This window comes from Mixophyes fleayi, chromosome 4 (assembly GCF_038048845.1).
Source record: "Mixophyes fleayi isolate aMixFle1 chromosome 4, aMixFle1.hap1, whole genome shotgun sequence".
Taxonomy (NCBI): domain Eukaryota; kingdom Metazoa; phylum Chordata; class Amphibia; order Anura; family Limnodynastidae; genus Mixophyes; species Mixophyes fleayi.
Window position 1 is genome coordinate 155,751,516 of NC_134405.1, and position 17,367 is coordinate 155,768,882.

General features: G+C 40.7%; 1 protein-coding gene across 2 annotated transcripts in view; it reads right to left on the minus strand.

Annotated features, from left to right (window-relative positions):
• FAM107B (family with sequence similarity 107 member B) overlaps positions 1-17,367 on the minus strand; it is a 72,501-nt gene that overhangs the window by 4,109 nt on the left and 51,025 nt on the right. For both annotated transcript variants that reach the window (XM_075208674.1, XM_075208673.1), the window contains exon 2: positions 770-953. In XM_075208674.1, the coding sequence (XP_075064775.1) occupies positions 770-897 (128 nt within the window). In that variant the 5' untranslated portion in view covers positions 898-953. The remainder of the gene's footprint in view (positions 1-769; positions 954-17,367) is intronic.

The following is a 17,367-nucleotide window of genomic DNA, read 5'->3' on the forward strand; positions in this document are numbered from 1 at the left end:
TCTTGCTATTAAGTGATCTGGTCATAAAGCATTCAATTATATGAGCTATTTGATATAGATCAGAACTGCAGCAGCTGCCTTCACATGAACAGTGCAGTCTAGGTACAGGAGGGGTAACACCACAGGGGACTCCCATCTACTTGCAGCATGCGAGGAGCAGAGCATAAAAAGCTGGGATAAGGGGTTTTGTACAAAATAGTGCATGTAGCACACTAGGTTACTAGTACTAGGTAACTCTACAATTTTTTATCTAGGTTTGCTTCTGTTGTCAGCAAGGTAGTTATGTTATGGTATCAGTTTCCTGTTTTATTGTCAAATGTGTTGCTATAGCTTGTAACGCTTATTTAAATGTCTGCTGAAATGTTATTACAGATAGCAGTCTTTATTTGATTAAATGTATTATTTTAACTTCTTACTGAGATTAAGGGCAACATGTGGCCCTTTGAAGGATAGAGGGCCTGGAATTAACCAGGTTCCCTATCACTTGGTTATATCTATAAGGTTGTTCATCCTGGCTACAGTACAGAGCCGCTATGTATTTAATACAGAGATCAAACAAATTTGTTTTCAATCTAGTTGCAATTAAAAGTAACAATTGTGACTGGATGATATTAAAAAAAGCATATCAGGATTGAGCACTGTCTGTATTAAAATTTACTTAAGGACATGCACAAGCCAATAAATTAAAGTCTTCTGAAAACGACATCTGTTTTTTTTTTTCTTTATACTATAATGTACATCAGTGCCCAATAGTATTGTAAAACATTACCTTTTTTGGTTCATTAACAATTCTCTGTGAAGATCCTGGTGGTTTCTGGAGGTCTTCACTGGATTTACTAGTTTGTGGGGCTTTATTAGTTCTGGATTATCCGATTCAATGTAGTCTGGCTCAGCCATGATGCCCTTCACAATCACGTAGGTGTCCCCAAACTCTGACTCAATTGGAGAATTACCTGAAAACAAAGGTTCATTAAACCACTTTAATATAATAATTATTTTACCATTTCCCATTTCAGAGAATGACCCTTGGTCTATGAGTCACTTTCCAGAGAACAGTTATATCAGCAAATACATAATAAGAGTTAAATCAGAAAGTATGTTATATATCCTCACAATATTTCTATGAATGTTGGTATTAGTCATTTTTTGTTTACAATTTACATGATCAAATCTGTTACAGTAACTTGACTTTCAAAAGTTATTTTCATATTTACAATTTTTTATTGTATGATTAGGAAAAAAAAAAAAGACAGCTCAAATAACTATTTAATACCTGCAAAAGCCCTTAAAGATCTTTGTAAAACTTGAAAGATTATCAGCACAAGCAAAGAACACACATTAGTGGGGCAGAGAAACAGATCACATCAAGAGACTAATTGAATGAAGGAAAGTTTCCCGGTCATCACAGCTAATTAGTACCAGCTGGTTATGAGTACAACCATACTTGCCACCTTCTGGTTACGCCCCTCCGTATCCTGGAGACAAGTGTGGGAAGGGGAGTGATGACACCATTGCGTCCCTGTGGGACTGTGATGACACTTTTGAGTGACTAAGCCCTGCCTCTGCTTGGGAGAGTGCCTACACCCTCCAGGAGATTTGGCAAGAATGATACAAACAGAAGAAGTACTATAAACACTACTTGTTCTATTTTGATCCTCTCTAAAGGCTAAAATTTGGAAATAACATAAGACATATTTACAGTTAAACACGATTCTCACTAACTGTTCAAAAGTAGTAACCTGGGATGAATTACATAATTGGTTTAACATTACTTAACTGGGTGGCAAGGTGGAACAGTGGCTAACATTGCTGCCACACAGCATGGGTTATGATCAGGTCATCAGTATGAAGTTTGTATGGGTTTCCTCCCACAAAACAAAACAAAAAATATACTGGTAGGTTTTTTTGTTAGTGTGTGTAAGTTTCACTGAGGCAAGGACTGAAGTGTGATTAAACAGCCTTTGTAAAGCGCTGCATAATACACACACTCTATATAAATAACTGTTCATAGATAGACACCTGTAATATTCGGCTGTAAAATACATACCTGTTTTATCCTTATACCAATTCAGAAAATACAGATTTATTGAAATACACTGAACACAACAAAGATCCTGACAGCCAAGCTCTGTGCACAATAGTATTGCTGCTTCTGTCTCTTTATTATAAAGCAGCATTCCACTTACTTATTAAACTGCTCTAGTCAGGGCCGGACTGGGACTAAAAATCAGCCCTGGCATTTCAAGCATACAGGCCCATCTCTGTTGATGAGCATGAAAAAACTGTGTGCCCACAATATGTTGGGGGCGTGGTCAACATGGGGCATTGATACATACATTATAATAAAACATTACATTTATCAGGCCCTCCCTATCATGCCACCCCCCCCACCCCAGAAACACAATACAACACCCCCAGTCCACTATACTTATCTATGCTTCTGATGCTGTTGACATCCATCAGGGTGGGAACGTCCTGTAGAGTGAGCAGGGAAACTCTTAGTCTCACAAGATTAATAAATCTCATGAGACTTAGAGCTCCTCGGCTTGCTCTGCAGGCTGTGTCCTATCCAGGAACTGGGAGTAGCTATCCGCTCCCTCCTGCTAACCAGAGCTGGATTTAGGGTCAGGGGGCCCTAGGCACTTAAGACAGGGGGCTCCTATGATGTAATATGGTTATTAGACACATTTTCAACAAATACAGAGGCAGTACTGTTAGGTGCACACAGTTCTGCCTTCACAAGCAGTACAATGTGAAGTAAGACATACCTCCCAGCTGTCCTTGTAGTCAGACCAAATCCTGACTAAGCGGGACAGTCACCCACCAAATTCAGGACAGTTGGCACACTGTCCTTCTCTCTCTTACCTGTCTTGTCATTGTCACCACTTGTGGCTGCTGGTGTCTTTAGATAAGTTGCTGCTTGTCTGGATCCTGGTATGTTGGGGCCCCTATTTGAAAAAAAAAAAATGGGTACATGACAGTTAGAAAACTCCAAACAGCAGCGGTGTTAACTCAATATAGCACACACGTTATAAAATTAGGCCTCACTCCAGCCCCAACATTAAAATAATAGTATTCCCATTTAATAAATAAATCTATTTCCCTCCCTCCAAACAACCTCAGAAAGAAATTAAATAGCATTTATGTTTAATAAAAATAACCATTTCCCACAACCATCCCAGGCATTAAATAATTCATAATCACATTTAAAAAAAGACCTCATTTTCCCCAAACAGCCCCACATTCACTTAATAGCACACATTATAGTCATATACTGTCCCTCACACACATTATAGTCATATACTGTCCCCCACACACATTATAGTCATATACTGTCCCTCACACACATTATAGTCATATACTGTCCCCCACGCACATTGGCCATATTTATTTTCCCCCTCCTACAGCCATTGCATCCCCCTGCAGACATTTTCAATCACCCCCTCTTCCCCCTGCAGACATTTTCAATCACCCCCCCTTCCCCCTGCAGACATTTTCAATCACCCCCCCTTCCCCCTGCAGACATTTTCAATCACCCCCCCTTCAGACATTTTCAATCACCCCCTCTTCCACCTGCACACATGTTCAGTTCCTCTCCCCCCCTGCACACATATGCCGTTTTTCTGCCCCCCCTCCTTCCCTGCACACATATGCCATTTCTCTGCCCCCCCCTCCCTCCACACATACATATGCCATTTTTCTGCCCCCCCCTCCACACATACATATGCCGTTTCTCTGCCCCCCCCTCCCTCCACACATATGCCGTTTTTCTGCCCCCCCCCCCTCCACACATACATATGCCATTTTTCTGCCCCCCCTCCACACATACATATGTTGTTTTACTGCCCCCCTCTACATTTACATATGCCGTTTTTCTGCCCCCCCTCCACACATACATATGCTGTTTTTCTGCCCCCCTCCCTCCCTACACTTACCTCAGCACTGACAGCAGCCTCTACTGCAGCTAGTCCTACGTGGCCGGGAACTTGAAGCGCGGGAGCCGGGCCGGCGCACAGAGCCGTCATGACTTGTGACGTCGCACAGGGAAATTTTTATTTTTTTTATTTAATCGGGGGATCGCAGGGAGCCGGACCGGCCCACACTGCCATCGGCCCTTCTGGCATTTGCCAGAAGTGCCAGATGGCCAGTCCGCCCCTGGCTCTAGTGTATGTCTCCTTATATGGATTACAACCTGTTCCCTGATAGCTTCATTATTGCATAACAGATAAGATTAAATTAAATTGATCAGGCTACGCAAACACCTGTAAAAAGGTATCTAAATTATCCAGTAAATAAATAAACAGCAGAACATTTAAGGAGAATCACCATGGATTAACATATTCAAAATACAGGAAGAAAAATCATTTACTACAAAAGGTGCCAAAACTCATTTAGCAGAAAAGGCTCAAGGGGGCTATAAGGAAGTTGTATTTTATTGAGATAGTGGCGGTGAAAAGTGCTAAAGCCGAGGTGAGCTGTTACATAAGAAAATAGATAAAAGTAAAATAACACAAATAATAGCCAATTAAAAAAAGAGGTACAATACAAACATTTAGTTGTTGACAGGTACAGATATACCCCGAAACACTTAACATGGAACACAGAAGAATCATATTAGGCACAGGAGTTTTATACTGGGTGCTGATGATGCTAGCTGCAAAGACATGAGCTGGCCTGTAATGACTTCCCTATAGAGTTGAGACAGCATAACTTGGTGTACAGTGCCCCATAGTGGCAAACATGAAATGCTAGTACCTTATGTACACTATAATGAGAAGGCAAAAGGAAGAGCAAGCCTGACACACAGACATTTTTCTCCCTTACATTTTACTAGGCTGACCTGACTTTTCATTCTAAGGGATTAAATCCATTTTAGATATTTTTCATTCAGAACAATTGTTTGTAGAGGGCACACAGAGCAATGTCTGCATGTGATCACTTTTAAAAAGCAATTTATATATTGTGAACTACTACTAGCTTTACGGGTTTTCTACTGGCCAAGTCAGTACAATATTCCTTTTTTATTTAAGGCAACATGCATACTATGTCCCAATCCATAGGCAGGGGAGGGATGGCAAATTTTAGCCTGGGGGAGCAAGACTAGACTCAGCAGCCTATTAGGAACATTTTAAAAGGGGGAAAAAAATGCAGGTGGCCAAGTGACCCAGCCCAAGGTAGCCCACTACGGGACTGGCCCGGGGAGGGGGCAGATGCCCTCCTGCCCCCCCCAGCCCAGCATACCCGTAGGTGGAAAAACCTCAGCTCTAATCCATGTGAAAATAGTTGTGTCGAGATTGTGCAAGTTCACCAATACTATATCTATATCTCTATTCATCCATATATATCAACTCCCTTCAGTGCTTCCTGCCTCCCATTCCTTCCTCACCACCACTGATTTTGGCACCCACTTCAAGGGGAAGATCTACCCTATGCATCATGGAATCGCTTCCCTACAGCCCTCCCTTTCCCCCTACCCTCCTGTCACGACTCCAATGTCCTCTCATCCTGTTCACCCCTCAGCCTTTCCTCTAGACCCTGCTCCCCTCCTCCACTCTCTCCCCTGATGCTCGCCAACACCTAGCCCACCTCTCGCATCTGTCCCTCTCTACTGGCATCTTCCCTTCCACATTCAAACACACGCTCATCATTCCCATTATCAAAAAAACATTTATTGACCCCATCGCTTCATCTCCCTACTCCCCTTCCTTTCTAAACTACTAGAATGGCTACCAGTAAGCTTTTGGACTGCAGGAGAAAACTCACAGGTATGGGAAGAACATACAAATGCCACACAGACCGTGCCCAAGTCAGAATAGAACATATGGCCCAAGTGCTCTGAGGCAGCAACTCGAACCACTGTGCCAGAATTGTCTTCTCTTCAGTATCTTAAATTAAAGGGCTGTAGCTATACATAATTTCAGAATCTGGAATTGTACGTCTCATTGCCTCTACAACATATTGTAAACATACACAAATAAGAGACTTGACATACTGTGATGAGTCCTACATCAATAAAACCTAAATTACTCATATTCAAGAACCAGATGCTGGCATTTACAGAAACAGGAAGAGATATAGCTATAACATAGGTACCAGAGACAGCCGAAGGAAAACAGGCATGTATAAATTATATGTATTTAAAATAGTGATTTAGACCCCTTCTTACAATCATTGCTTGAGGACTTTTCTATTAGATGGAAAACATGGCTTACTATAATGAAAGACAAGATTGAGCCTACTTTAATTTCTAGACATGCAACAGCTAATATAAACCATAAACCACTGGTGCACAAGACACATCCACACAAGTCCATTTTGTGGCGAACAGATACAGGGACAGAAATGCTACTGTTTACCATATACAGGGGCCCCCTTGCATCCGTGTTGTATTGTACAAGGGTCTCTCACACATGTATGGCTGTGGGAGACCACTCCCACAGGTGTAGTGAGATTAAGGCATTCGTCAGTAAGGTCAGTCTGGCAACAAATCAAAATGAATGAGCTTCAATCTGATTAACTTCTGCACTGTCCATGTACTACTGCAGAGCAGAGTTTTGCACAAGAGATTAAGCTGGTGCTTAAACTCTGTGGTGGAATGTGTTATTACAGAGGGAAAATGTGTCACTACAGAAATGGTGGGCATAATGAATTACTACAGAGATAACAGAAGGGGAAATGTGTTATAAAAGTGGGGGTGGGTAGACTGCATTACTACAGAGGTGAAATATGTTACTACAGCATACTTGCCTGCTTTCAATAGGCGACGTCTGGGAGAGGGGCATGACTAGACGATGGGAGGGGGCGGGGCGTCTTGAATCGCATCATTTTGACCCCAACCTCCTGAGTAAAATTATGTTTTGTCGCAGGGGGAGAGGCCTAAATGACGCGATTCACGGAAAAACGCGTCATTTTGCCAAGGGAATTGCGGGATGCGGGAGAAATGCCAGCTCACCCGGGATTCCGAGAGACCAACCCGAATTTCGGGAGTCTCCCGGACTTTCCGGGAGAGTTGGCAAGTATGTAGTACAGACATGAGGAATGGGAAAATGCATTACTAAAGAGGTGACTGAAGGAAAAATGTATTATACACCCCCCCACCCCCATCACCTCCGTAGTCCCACATAGGTGATGGAGGGAGAAATAGGTTACCACAGAGGTGACAAAGGGGAAAGAGAATACATTACAAAAGAGTTGATGGAGGGGGGAATCTGTTACTACAGAGGAGATGGAGGGGAAATAGAGAATGTATTACTACAGAGGTGATGGAAGGACTAACAGGTTACTACAGATATGCAGGGCCGGATTAACCATAGGGCTAACTGGGCTACAGCCCAGGGCCTATGGCATCCAGATGGCCCTTGAAAGTGCTCAGCAGCAGTATTGATCGGTCGGGGGCGGGGGCGCCCCCGGCGAGATCAGTGCTGCTGAGCACTTTCACTGCGGTCCTTCTCCTGCGCACTGTAGTCTCCTTACTGAGGAGATCTCGTGAGTCTCACTGTCACGAGGTCTCCTCGGTAAAGAGCTTACAGCGCGCCAGAGGAGGAGGTAAGTGCTGGGGGGGGGGGGGCCCACTGGCAGCTCGGATCATGGGGGGGGGGCCCTCACGGGGGAATGGAGGCCCCTTAGCCCAGGAGCCTCCATTCCCTTAATCCGGCCCTGCAGATATGAGTCGAAAATGTCACTGCAGAATTGGCAGAGGCATTAAATGTATAAAAACCAGAGGTGGCAGAGGAGGAAAATGTATTACTACTCAGGTGGAGGGGTGACAGAGAGGGAAGTGTGTTACTGCAAAGGTTGGGGTTATGTGTTACATCTTTTCTTGCATCCCTTTCAAATGAGTACTACCACCCAGAGTGGTCCTTGCACCAATTGAATGCGTTGCTAAACTAACCAAAAATTTTGAACAGTGTGCAAAATTACTTGACGGGAGACACAAAATTATGATGAAGGGAAAATTAAAAGTTAACAAGAAATTGTGATATTCTAATTGAATACATTTTAATTAAACTTTTTGACTATTAACTGCTCACTCTAACTTATTGATATAACCGTATGTAAATATTCTGCATTTCACTTTGTTTGAATGGCAAGTAGACATCTATAAGGCTCACACTGGGTGACAAAATACAATGATATGGAATACTTTACACTTGAGGGTTTCATATGGTTTTTTTGCGCAGGTCAACAATTTGTTTATTTGTGAACGTGTCGTTCCTGTTCTCACAGTGGCCAACACACAAAATGTATGTAAATATTTTACCAGCCTGGTAAAATATTTACATACATTAATGGAAAAAAGGTAATAGACCCCAAAGAAACTTATTTGTTCAAGCGGTTTTCATATGTCTAACTAGTATTAGGTCAGAATGGAACCTTAGGAAAAGGAAATTAAAGGTTGTGATATATTTTCCTCATCTACACTGCTATTTATCACATGACACTACAGTCGGACGGACAAAGACAAAAGCGGTTTTTATTAAAGAAAAGAAAATCATGACAGAAAGACAGTAAAAGGAAATTCTCATAGAGATCATCAAGATGTTACTCAAAAAAACACGTCGTAACTGAAGGAAGGAAACTGTCACCACAAATTTTCACGTCTGTTGAAAACACAAACTTCCCCACTGCCTGAATGTTTTAGAGGGTTAACAGTACAGGTCAAAAGAATTACAAATGTATGCAAAATACATAGGACAGTGTGCTTGCATAGGTCACTGAATCACAAAAAGAAAAAAATATATATCTTTTATGCAACAGGTATTAAAATCACCTGAAATGGACCACATTTGATGAATTAAAAACAATGCAGTGCAGAATATTATGCTGGATGTATTTGGGAAACAATAGCTTTCCTTTATTTTTAGAGTATGCCAATTTTTACTCTTAATTAAAACACTAGTTTTGATCATGTTAAAAACAATATACACCAATCAGCCACAACGTTAAAACCACATGCCTAATATTGTGTAGATCCCCCTCATGCCGTTTCACCTGTTCTCCTTTCTTGGACCACTTTTGGTAGATACTAACCACTGCATAGTCAAAGTCACTCAAAAAAAAAAGTCTTACTGGGAGAACTATGCCAGGAAAATCCAACATACTGGGTTTTTTTTTTTTGTTCCTTGGTTTTGTTTTTATTAGAACAAGTTTATAGCTGTTTAACATGAAGCCAATTTTTCTAGATTTGCCAATGAGTCTTCCTTTGGCAAGGGATTAGTATCACTGACACCGCACAACAGTCTCTCAGCTCAAATGCATTTGCATTTCAGCACTCAAGCTCTTTGCCCAAAAGATGGCCACCAGACCACAAAAGCCCATTCCAAAAAGCACTACATAATAGGTCATGTAACTGTGGTTGTCAGGGCACAATAATGTAAATCATGAGTAACAGCTAATCTGTCAGGTATGGTATAGTGTGTTAAATATGAGTTTCTTTGATGTTAAAGTATGCGCTCTACTAATTAGCACTGTAGCTAAAGAGAATCTGAAAATACAAAGTCATCTATGTCACAAGTAACATCTGTGGGGATGACAGCGGTTTTAAAAGAAAAAAATATAGATACATAAAAATAGAGAAGCTGGTCACATGTAGATTTAGTCAGACGTGTCTATTTGTAAAAGGGCAAGGTCTTATTGCCGGCGAAAACACAGGAAGCTCTATTGCTGGCAAAACACCCATCTATCTGCCATCGAACGGCTATTGCCAGTGATAGCTTCTCCATAAATAGAGTATCGCTGCAATCCTTGTTCTCTTATTGCCATCTCAGGATGACGATAACAGAATATAATAAAACAATGCTTTATTATTCAAATAAAGCATTTTTCCATTTGACAATTTTTTTAAACTACATAATAAATAAAATAATAATAATAATAATAATAATAATAATAATAATAATAAATTGAAAAGCGCAAGTCAGGCTTCACATACTTGCCATCTCTCCTGGAATGTCTGGGAAACTCACCAATTCTGAGTAGGTCTTCCGGACTCCCAAGTGACTAGGGGCATCCTCCCGCATCTGCCCACTTCCTAGTGAAGTTGGCAGGATTAGAGCCGCCATGACGCAATTATCAAGGAATCACGTAATTTTGGCCCTGCTAAAAATGACATGATTCGCCAAGCCCTGCCCCCTCTGCCCATACCCCCCACCTCCCCTCCTGGAGAGAAACATCAAAAAGTTGGCAAGTATGGGCATTCAGTTCTACTGGGCATGTATGAACCAGCATGTGCATATACCCAGAGACTAGGCCGACAATAACTTTATTATTTGACGAAGATAACATTTTTACTTTTAATTTGGCAATTGTTTAATCAAGCCAGACCACGCATGTGCAAATGTCCTGAGACTGGCCCTGCGAATCTTTAGGTTAATCCTTACCGCTCCCAGCCAGCGTCACCAAAGCAGCCGAGTATCATTCAGCTGAACCAGAAATATTTAATTGAAAAATGGTGGTGATAACAGATTTTCTATCACCATAATTAATGGTGATAGGAAATCATTGTTGTTATCGCCGCCTTTTGATAAGAGGGCCTGATGGTGTTTCATGGGCTATTGTAATTGTCCAACAGAACTGTAAATAATTACATACATTTTCTGATATACAAACACTCCCTTGTACATACAGACACATTAGTCTTTTACAGATGCCTTCACAGACATATGCAAACTTGTACCGAGGTCAGCTAAACTTTTATACTAAACTGAAGTAGTTGTTTCTGTTCTCGAAAGGGTTAAGAAACAGAAGGAAAAAAGTTTTCTACATAAATGTAGAATCTGCAATGTTCCAACATAGTTGCTAGAATAGATATTTTTCCATGACACCATTACTGAATTGGTGCTTCAACATATATTATGACCATACTTGCCTACTTTCGGCAAGTTCTATTCGGGAGAGGGGCGTGACTGGAGGGCCCCCGCATCGAAAATGCTGTTATGTCACGGGGGCAGGGCTAAAATGACGCGATTCCCTGCGAATCGGGTCATTTCGGGAAGGCAGTTGCAGGATGCGGGAGACTTGCCTGCTCTCCCAGGAGTCCGTGAGACCGACCAGAATTTCGTGAGTCTCCCAGACATACCGGGAGAGTTTGCAAGTATGGTTATGACCAATGTTGTCCCAGCAGACCATGGAGCACTAAAACCCCCACCATGTTTTGGTTAAATTGAGAAGTGAATTTGATAGTAGTGTAATTTCTTCCATTTAAAGGGTACCAAAAACAATATTTTTTTATCTCTGCTTATAGCAGCTATAAAAATTTGAAAAAAAAAATCTGTTAAAAGATAAAAGTTAACTGAGGCAGCTGAGCAAATAAATAATCTCTGTACACCTCTTAACACTGTCCCTGTGGGGATAGAAGCATGGGCACTTAGCACTTCAGAAGCCCAGTCACCCCAATCCTTTTCTTGAAAACTGGATTGCATAGTGGGCCTCTGGGGCTGGATGCCGGATCTTCACTGGATTAGCCTAATTGCAGGATTTAGCAACTGACACCCAGATGGAAGCAAACAGCCATATTTGGACCGAGCACTGCAGATAGGAAGGAGATTATCCCACTGGAAATCCGTTTTGTTTTTTTTAAATAGGAACAATTTATAGACCACACGCGTGGTCAAATTGAAGAATTGGATAGATAACGAATAAATTAAATCGTTGAAGTGTCAATGAAGCGCAAGGTGATAATTATAAGGGATTTTGAGTTCAATTCCCGACCATGGCCTTATCTGTGAGGAGTTTGTATTTTCTCCCCGTGTTTGCATGGGTTTCCTCCGGGTGTTCCGGTTTCCTCCCACACTCCAAAAACATACTAGTAGGTTAATTGGCTGCTATTAAATTGACCCTAGTCTCTCTGTCTGTCTGCGTATGTTAGGGAATTTAGACTGTAAGCTCCAATGGGGCAGGGACTGTGAAGAGTTCTCTGTACAGCGCTGCAGAATTAGTGGCGCTATATAAATAAATGATAATGATGAGGAGGAATGGAATCAGTCAATTGCTAAATCAGCCTGGCGTAGTAACATTTTGGATTGCTTGCGTAACAGTATAGCAAGTTATGTACACAACATGAAAGGAAGCAAACCTAGATTTATTCCTCATCGATGGAGATGTAGTATCAAATGTGCCTGTAGGGGAGAGTCTATTGACTAGGGTAGTGTGGCCAGAGCACGGTGTGGTTATCCAAGCGACCCGCCGGAAAAACAAATAAAATTCAACATGGGCTGTGTGACCTCTTCAGTTCAGAGTCCCATTCTGAACAGAGCAGGTATTGGCACAAGCAAAGGTATAGGGGGAGCGGAGCAAGCAGAGTAAAACGCCATATGGGCTTCACGGCGCATGCCCCAACTTCGGGCAGAAGGGAGGGCGCTGGAGATCCGAGCACCAGCCTTGGTAGTGACCATTGGTCAGTGTGGTTTAATATACAGAAAGCAGTAAACCAGAACTGCAACAAAACAAAGCTTTTCGTTTTTAGAAAGCCAAATGAGAAATCGTTTAAGTGACAGGGTGGGAGCGCAGGAACACTGGAGTAAACAAAAAATGCATTAAAAATACACAGAGGTTTGTGCCAGATACATTAGCAAAAGCAAATGATTCTCGAATGCAGTAAGTGTTATTATAAGTGCTAAGAAAACTGCATTTAAAAAACATAGACCCAATCAGGGGAGAATACAAAAAACATTAATGCTAGACTAAGAGACACTAAACACACAGAGAAGAAAAAAAACTGATAGGTGATAAAAAAAATAGTTACATCAGTGAAAAGAAAGAAAAACAAAGCGATCAACATTAATAATATAATTTTATCTTTTTAATTATTATTATCATCAATATATTATTATAGCTTGTAACGCTTATTTTAAAAAAAAACCTGCTGATGTTATTACACATATAGGTGTCTCTAATGTAAATGTATTATTTTTACTTATTATTGAGATTAAAGGTAATGTGTGGCCCTTTTGAAGGTTGGAGGGCCTGAAGTGTACCAGCTTGCCTATCACCGGGTTATTTACCATTCAGCCACAAAATTAAAAGCACCTGCCTAATATTGTGTAGACTCCCCCCTGTGCCGCCAAAACAGCCATGACCCCTCGAGGCATGAACTCCACAGGACCTCTGAAGGAGTCCTGTGGTATCTAACACCAAGACTCGAGCGGCAGATCCTGTAAGTTGCGAGGTGCTGTTTTTTTCAGCACATCCCACAAATGCTCGATCGGATTAAGATCTGAGGAATTCGGAGGCCAAAACTATACCTTGTCATGTTCCTAAACCATTCCTGATCAATCTTTGCAGTGTCAGGGCACATTATCCTGCTCAAAGAGGCAACTACATTCAGGGGATAACAGTGCCATGAAGGGGTGTAATTAGTCTGCAACAATGTTTAGTTAGGTGGGACATGTCAAAGTAACATCCACATGCTAGGACCCAAGGTTTCCCAGCAGAACATTGTATAGAGCATCACACTGCCTCCTTCGGCTTGCCTTCTGGTGCCATCACTTCCCCAGGTAAACGACGCACACGCACCTGACCGCCTACATGAAAATATGATTCATCAGACCAAGCAAATTTCTTTCATTGCTCCATGGTCCAGTTCTGGCTCTCACGTTCCCAATGTAGGTGTTTTTTGAAGTGGACATGGATCAGCACTCTGACCAGTATGCGGCTATGCAGCAAGCTGTGATGCACCTTGTGGTCTGACACCTTTATATATCACAGCAAGCATTAACTTTTTCAGCAAGTTGTACTACAGTAGCTCTTCTAGTAGGATTGGACCACATGGACTATCCTTCACCTCCCACGAGGTTCAATGAGCCTTGGCGCACATGACCCTGTCGTCGGTTTACCAATTGTCCTACCTTGGGCCACTGGATACCAGGAACACCCCACAAGACTTCCCATTTTGGAGATGCTCTGACCCAGTCATCTAGCCATCACAATTTGGCCTTTGTCAAAGTTGCTCAGATTTTTATACTTGACCACTTTTCCTGCTTTCAACACATCAACTTCAAAAACTGACTTCACTTGCTGCCTAATATATCCCAACCACTTGCAACAAGACAATCAAAGTTATTCACCACACTTGTCAGAGTGGCTTGAATGCTGTGGCAGAGCAATATATTATAATACACACACAAACACATATATATATATATATATATATATATATATATATAGAGGAAAACGGGCTGGAACCCAGAGAAAGAAAAAGGCATATTAATAATAATGAGAAAGGACATGGGATTTTTAACTTGTCTACCTACCAACTCTCATGTGATGAGATCGGACTATTAAAGAAAAGTTTTTCCTATGCTCCTACAAATAAAGCTAATGATTTCCAACTCTTTGTAGATTTAAATAAATTTGTGAGGAAATTGACTCTAAAACGCCATTTCCAAAAGAAAGAAACTGAAAATCCTGATCAGAATATTATATTTGAAAAATCTAAATCAGGTTTAAAACTACAATCTAAGTTTTATCCATTGGAATCGAAAGGAAGTAATATTGAAGTATTTTATCAGTTGGTGAAGGAAGATCTTATTGATAAAAATAGACCTAGAGTTAAGTTTAAGAGCAATTTGTCCTCTCAGGAAAAGGTGGCTTTAAAGTCTCTAGTAGACAATGACAAGATTGTCATTAAACAAGCCGACAAGGGGGGGTATTGTGGTCCTTGATAAAAATGATTATACTGCTGAAGCCAATAGATTATTGGGAGATTTAGATTCATATCAAATACTTAAATCAGATCCTACAGGATCATTTGTTGATGAATTACGAGTGATACTTAATGAAGCCTTGGCTAATGGTATTATAAATAGGGATGAGTTTCAATATCTATTACGGGAAAATCCTATCATCCCGATTTTCTGTTATCTCCCTAAATTACATAAATCCCTGGTGAAACCCCCGGGGAGGCCCATTATAGCGGGAATTGATTCCTTGACCAGTTCTATCTCCCAATATGTAGACCTATTTTTGAAAAAATATGTTACCACTTTACCAGCTTATCTAAAGGATATAACTTCACTATTACAACTACTTGAATCCTTTGAATGGAAGGATGGGTACAGATGGGCCGCCATTGATGTCCAAGCTTTATACATATCTATTAGCCATGAGAAAGGAGTGGAAGCTATTAAATATTTCTTAGAACAAGATGAGAGCATTACTGTGGCCCATGGTAAATTTATATGTAACCTTGTCAAATTCATTCTGTCACATAATTACTTTTAGTTTTTAGAGGCCTTTTATATCCAGATATGTGGCACAGCTATGGGCACAGTGTTTGCCCCTAGCTTGGCCAATCTTTTTATGGGAAAATGGGAGCATACTCAGATTTATTCTAATAACCCTTATAAAAATATCATTTTTTATAAACTATATTGATGATATCTTTATAATTTGGGATGGTACGGAGGAATCCTTTCAGGACTTCTTTCTATATATTGGGGTGAATGAGTACAACCTAACCTTTACTTCAAAAACTGATGAAATCCGTATAGAATTTCTAGATCTAATGTTGGAAAATAAGAATGGCTGTATTGAAACTAGTACCTTCATTAAGGAAGTTGATAGCAACAGTTATCTGCATTATGACAGCTGCCACTTAGATAAATGGAAACAGAACATTCCATTTTCTCAGTTTAGTAGGATAAAAAAAGAACTGTTTGAATCAGGATACTTGTGATTCTCAACTACAAATATATAATGAAAGATTTAGAGAACGGGGGTATCCCGAAGATCTGTTGGAAAGTGCTTTAACAAAAACTAAATTAAGGAAAAGGGAGGACATGTTGGTTTATAAAATTAAGGAGAACTCTAGAAAAGAAAGCATTCCCTTTATCACTGAATTTAATATTGAAAACAAAAGACATACTATTAATAAATACTGGATTATTATTAAGATGGATCCCATCCTGAACTCAATATTACCAGATAAACCGGATATTGTTTTCAGGAAGACAAAAGGATCTTAAAAAATTGTTGGCACCTAGTATGCTACAAAATAACAACAAGAATAAAGAAACCTTCATATCAAAATTAAGGGATGGTTTCCTAAAGTGTATGAAATGCAATGTTTGCAAATGGGTGGACCCCTCTAACAAAATCTTTTCTGACTCTAGCAATCTAAATGTATTTAAGATTAAAGGGACGAGTAACTGTCAAACTACATCAGTTATTTATATTCTGGAATGCTCCTGTCATTTAAAAGTATATAGGAAAAACTAAAAGGATGCTAAAATTACGCATTCAAGAGCACATAAGAGCAATTAAGAATAAATCTGATGCTCATGCAGTTTCCAGGCATTTTTCTAGATTTCATGGTGGAGACCCGAGTACCCTGAAGTTTAAAGCTATAGAATGTGTCCATTTAGGTTTGAGGGGGGGATCTTGCCAAGAAATTGGCTTGTAGGGAAATGTACTGGATATATAAATTGAAAACTTTAGCACCTTTAGGCCTCAATGAGGCTTTTGAAATGGCCTCGTTCATATAATGTGATCTAACGATATTTCTTTATATTCTCTCTCCCTTTATATTTTCTCTCTCTTTTTTGTCATTTTTGAAGCATATTTTTTTATATATGTTCCTATAATATGGAATTCTGATTTACAATGATATACTTTGAAGTATATGATATGTGTGTCTTATATGTCACGGGCACTAGGAGTCTTTACCCAGGGATCACCAGGTGATAGGCTTACCAGAGCAGTATAGGTGGTAATATGGTACTCTGGTAGCAGGGTGATCACGGAACAGGAAATAGCAGCTGATGAGATGCTCAGGAAAGTCTATGACTAGCAGCACTGGCAATATGGAAGTGATAATACACTAGGAACTGTATGGACAAAGGACACGTGAAGGTAGTCAGTGGTCTGCGGTAGCAAGTTGTACCACTGCTATAGTGAGGAGGAATGTCCAACAGAAACGAGGGAGTGATGAGAGTCAGCGGTCTGCGGATAGCAAGTTGTACCGCTGTCTGAGTGAAGGAATGGAATCCAAGTGGAGGTATCCGGGTAGTCAGTGGTCTGCGATAGCAAGTTGTACCACTGCTATGTGAGAGGATAATGGAACAGGTGATACTGGAAACAGGGATCAGTGGTCTGCCTTCAGCAAGTTGTACCACTGAATATATATGTGAGGAGGTGCACGGGGAGAAACTGCAACACAAGATATACACGGGCACCTTGACTTTGAACCACAGTAATATGCACAATATTAATGTATAGATAACTGAGCAATACTGCCAATATAGAAAAGTCTCTAGAAGTAGTCCAGCATAAGTTAACACAGTCAATGATGGCAATAGACTCAGCGGATAGCACACTCCAGAGGAGAACCAACACAGTCCAGCAAGGTATGCAATACACAGCACAGTCAAT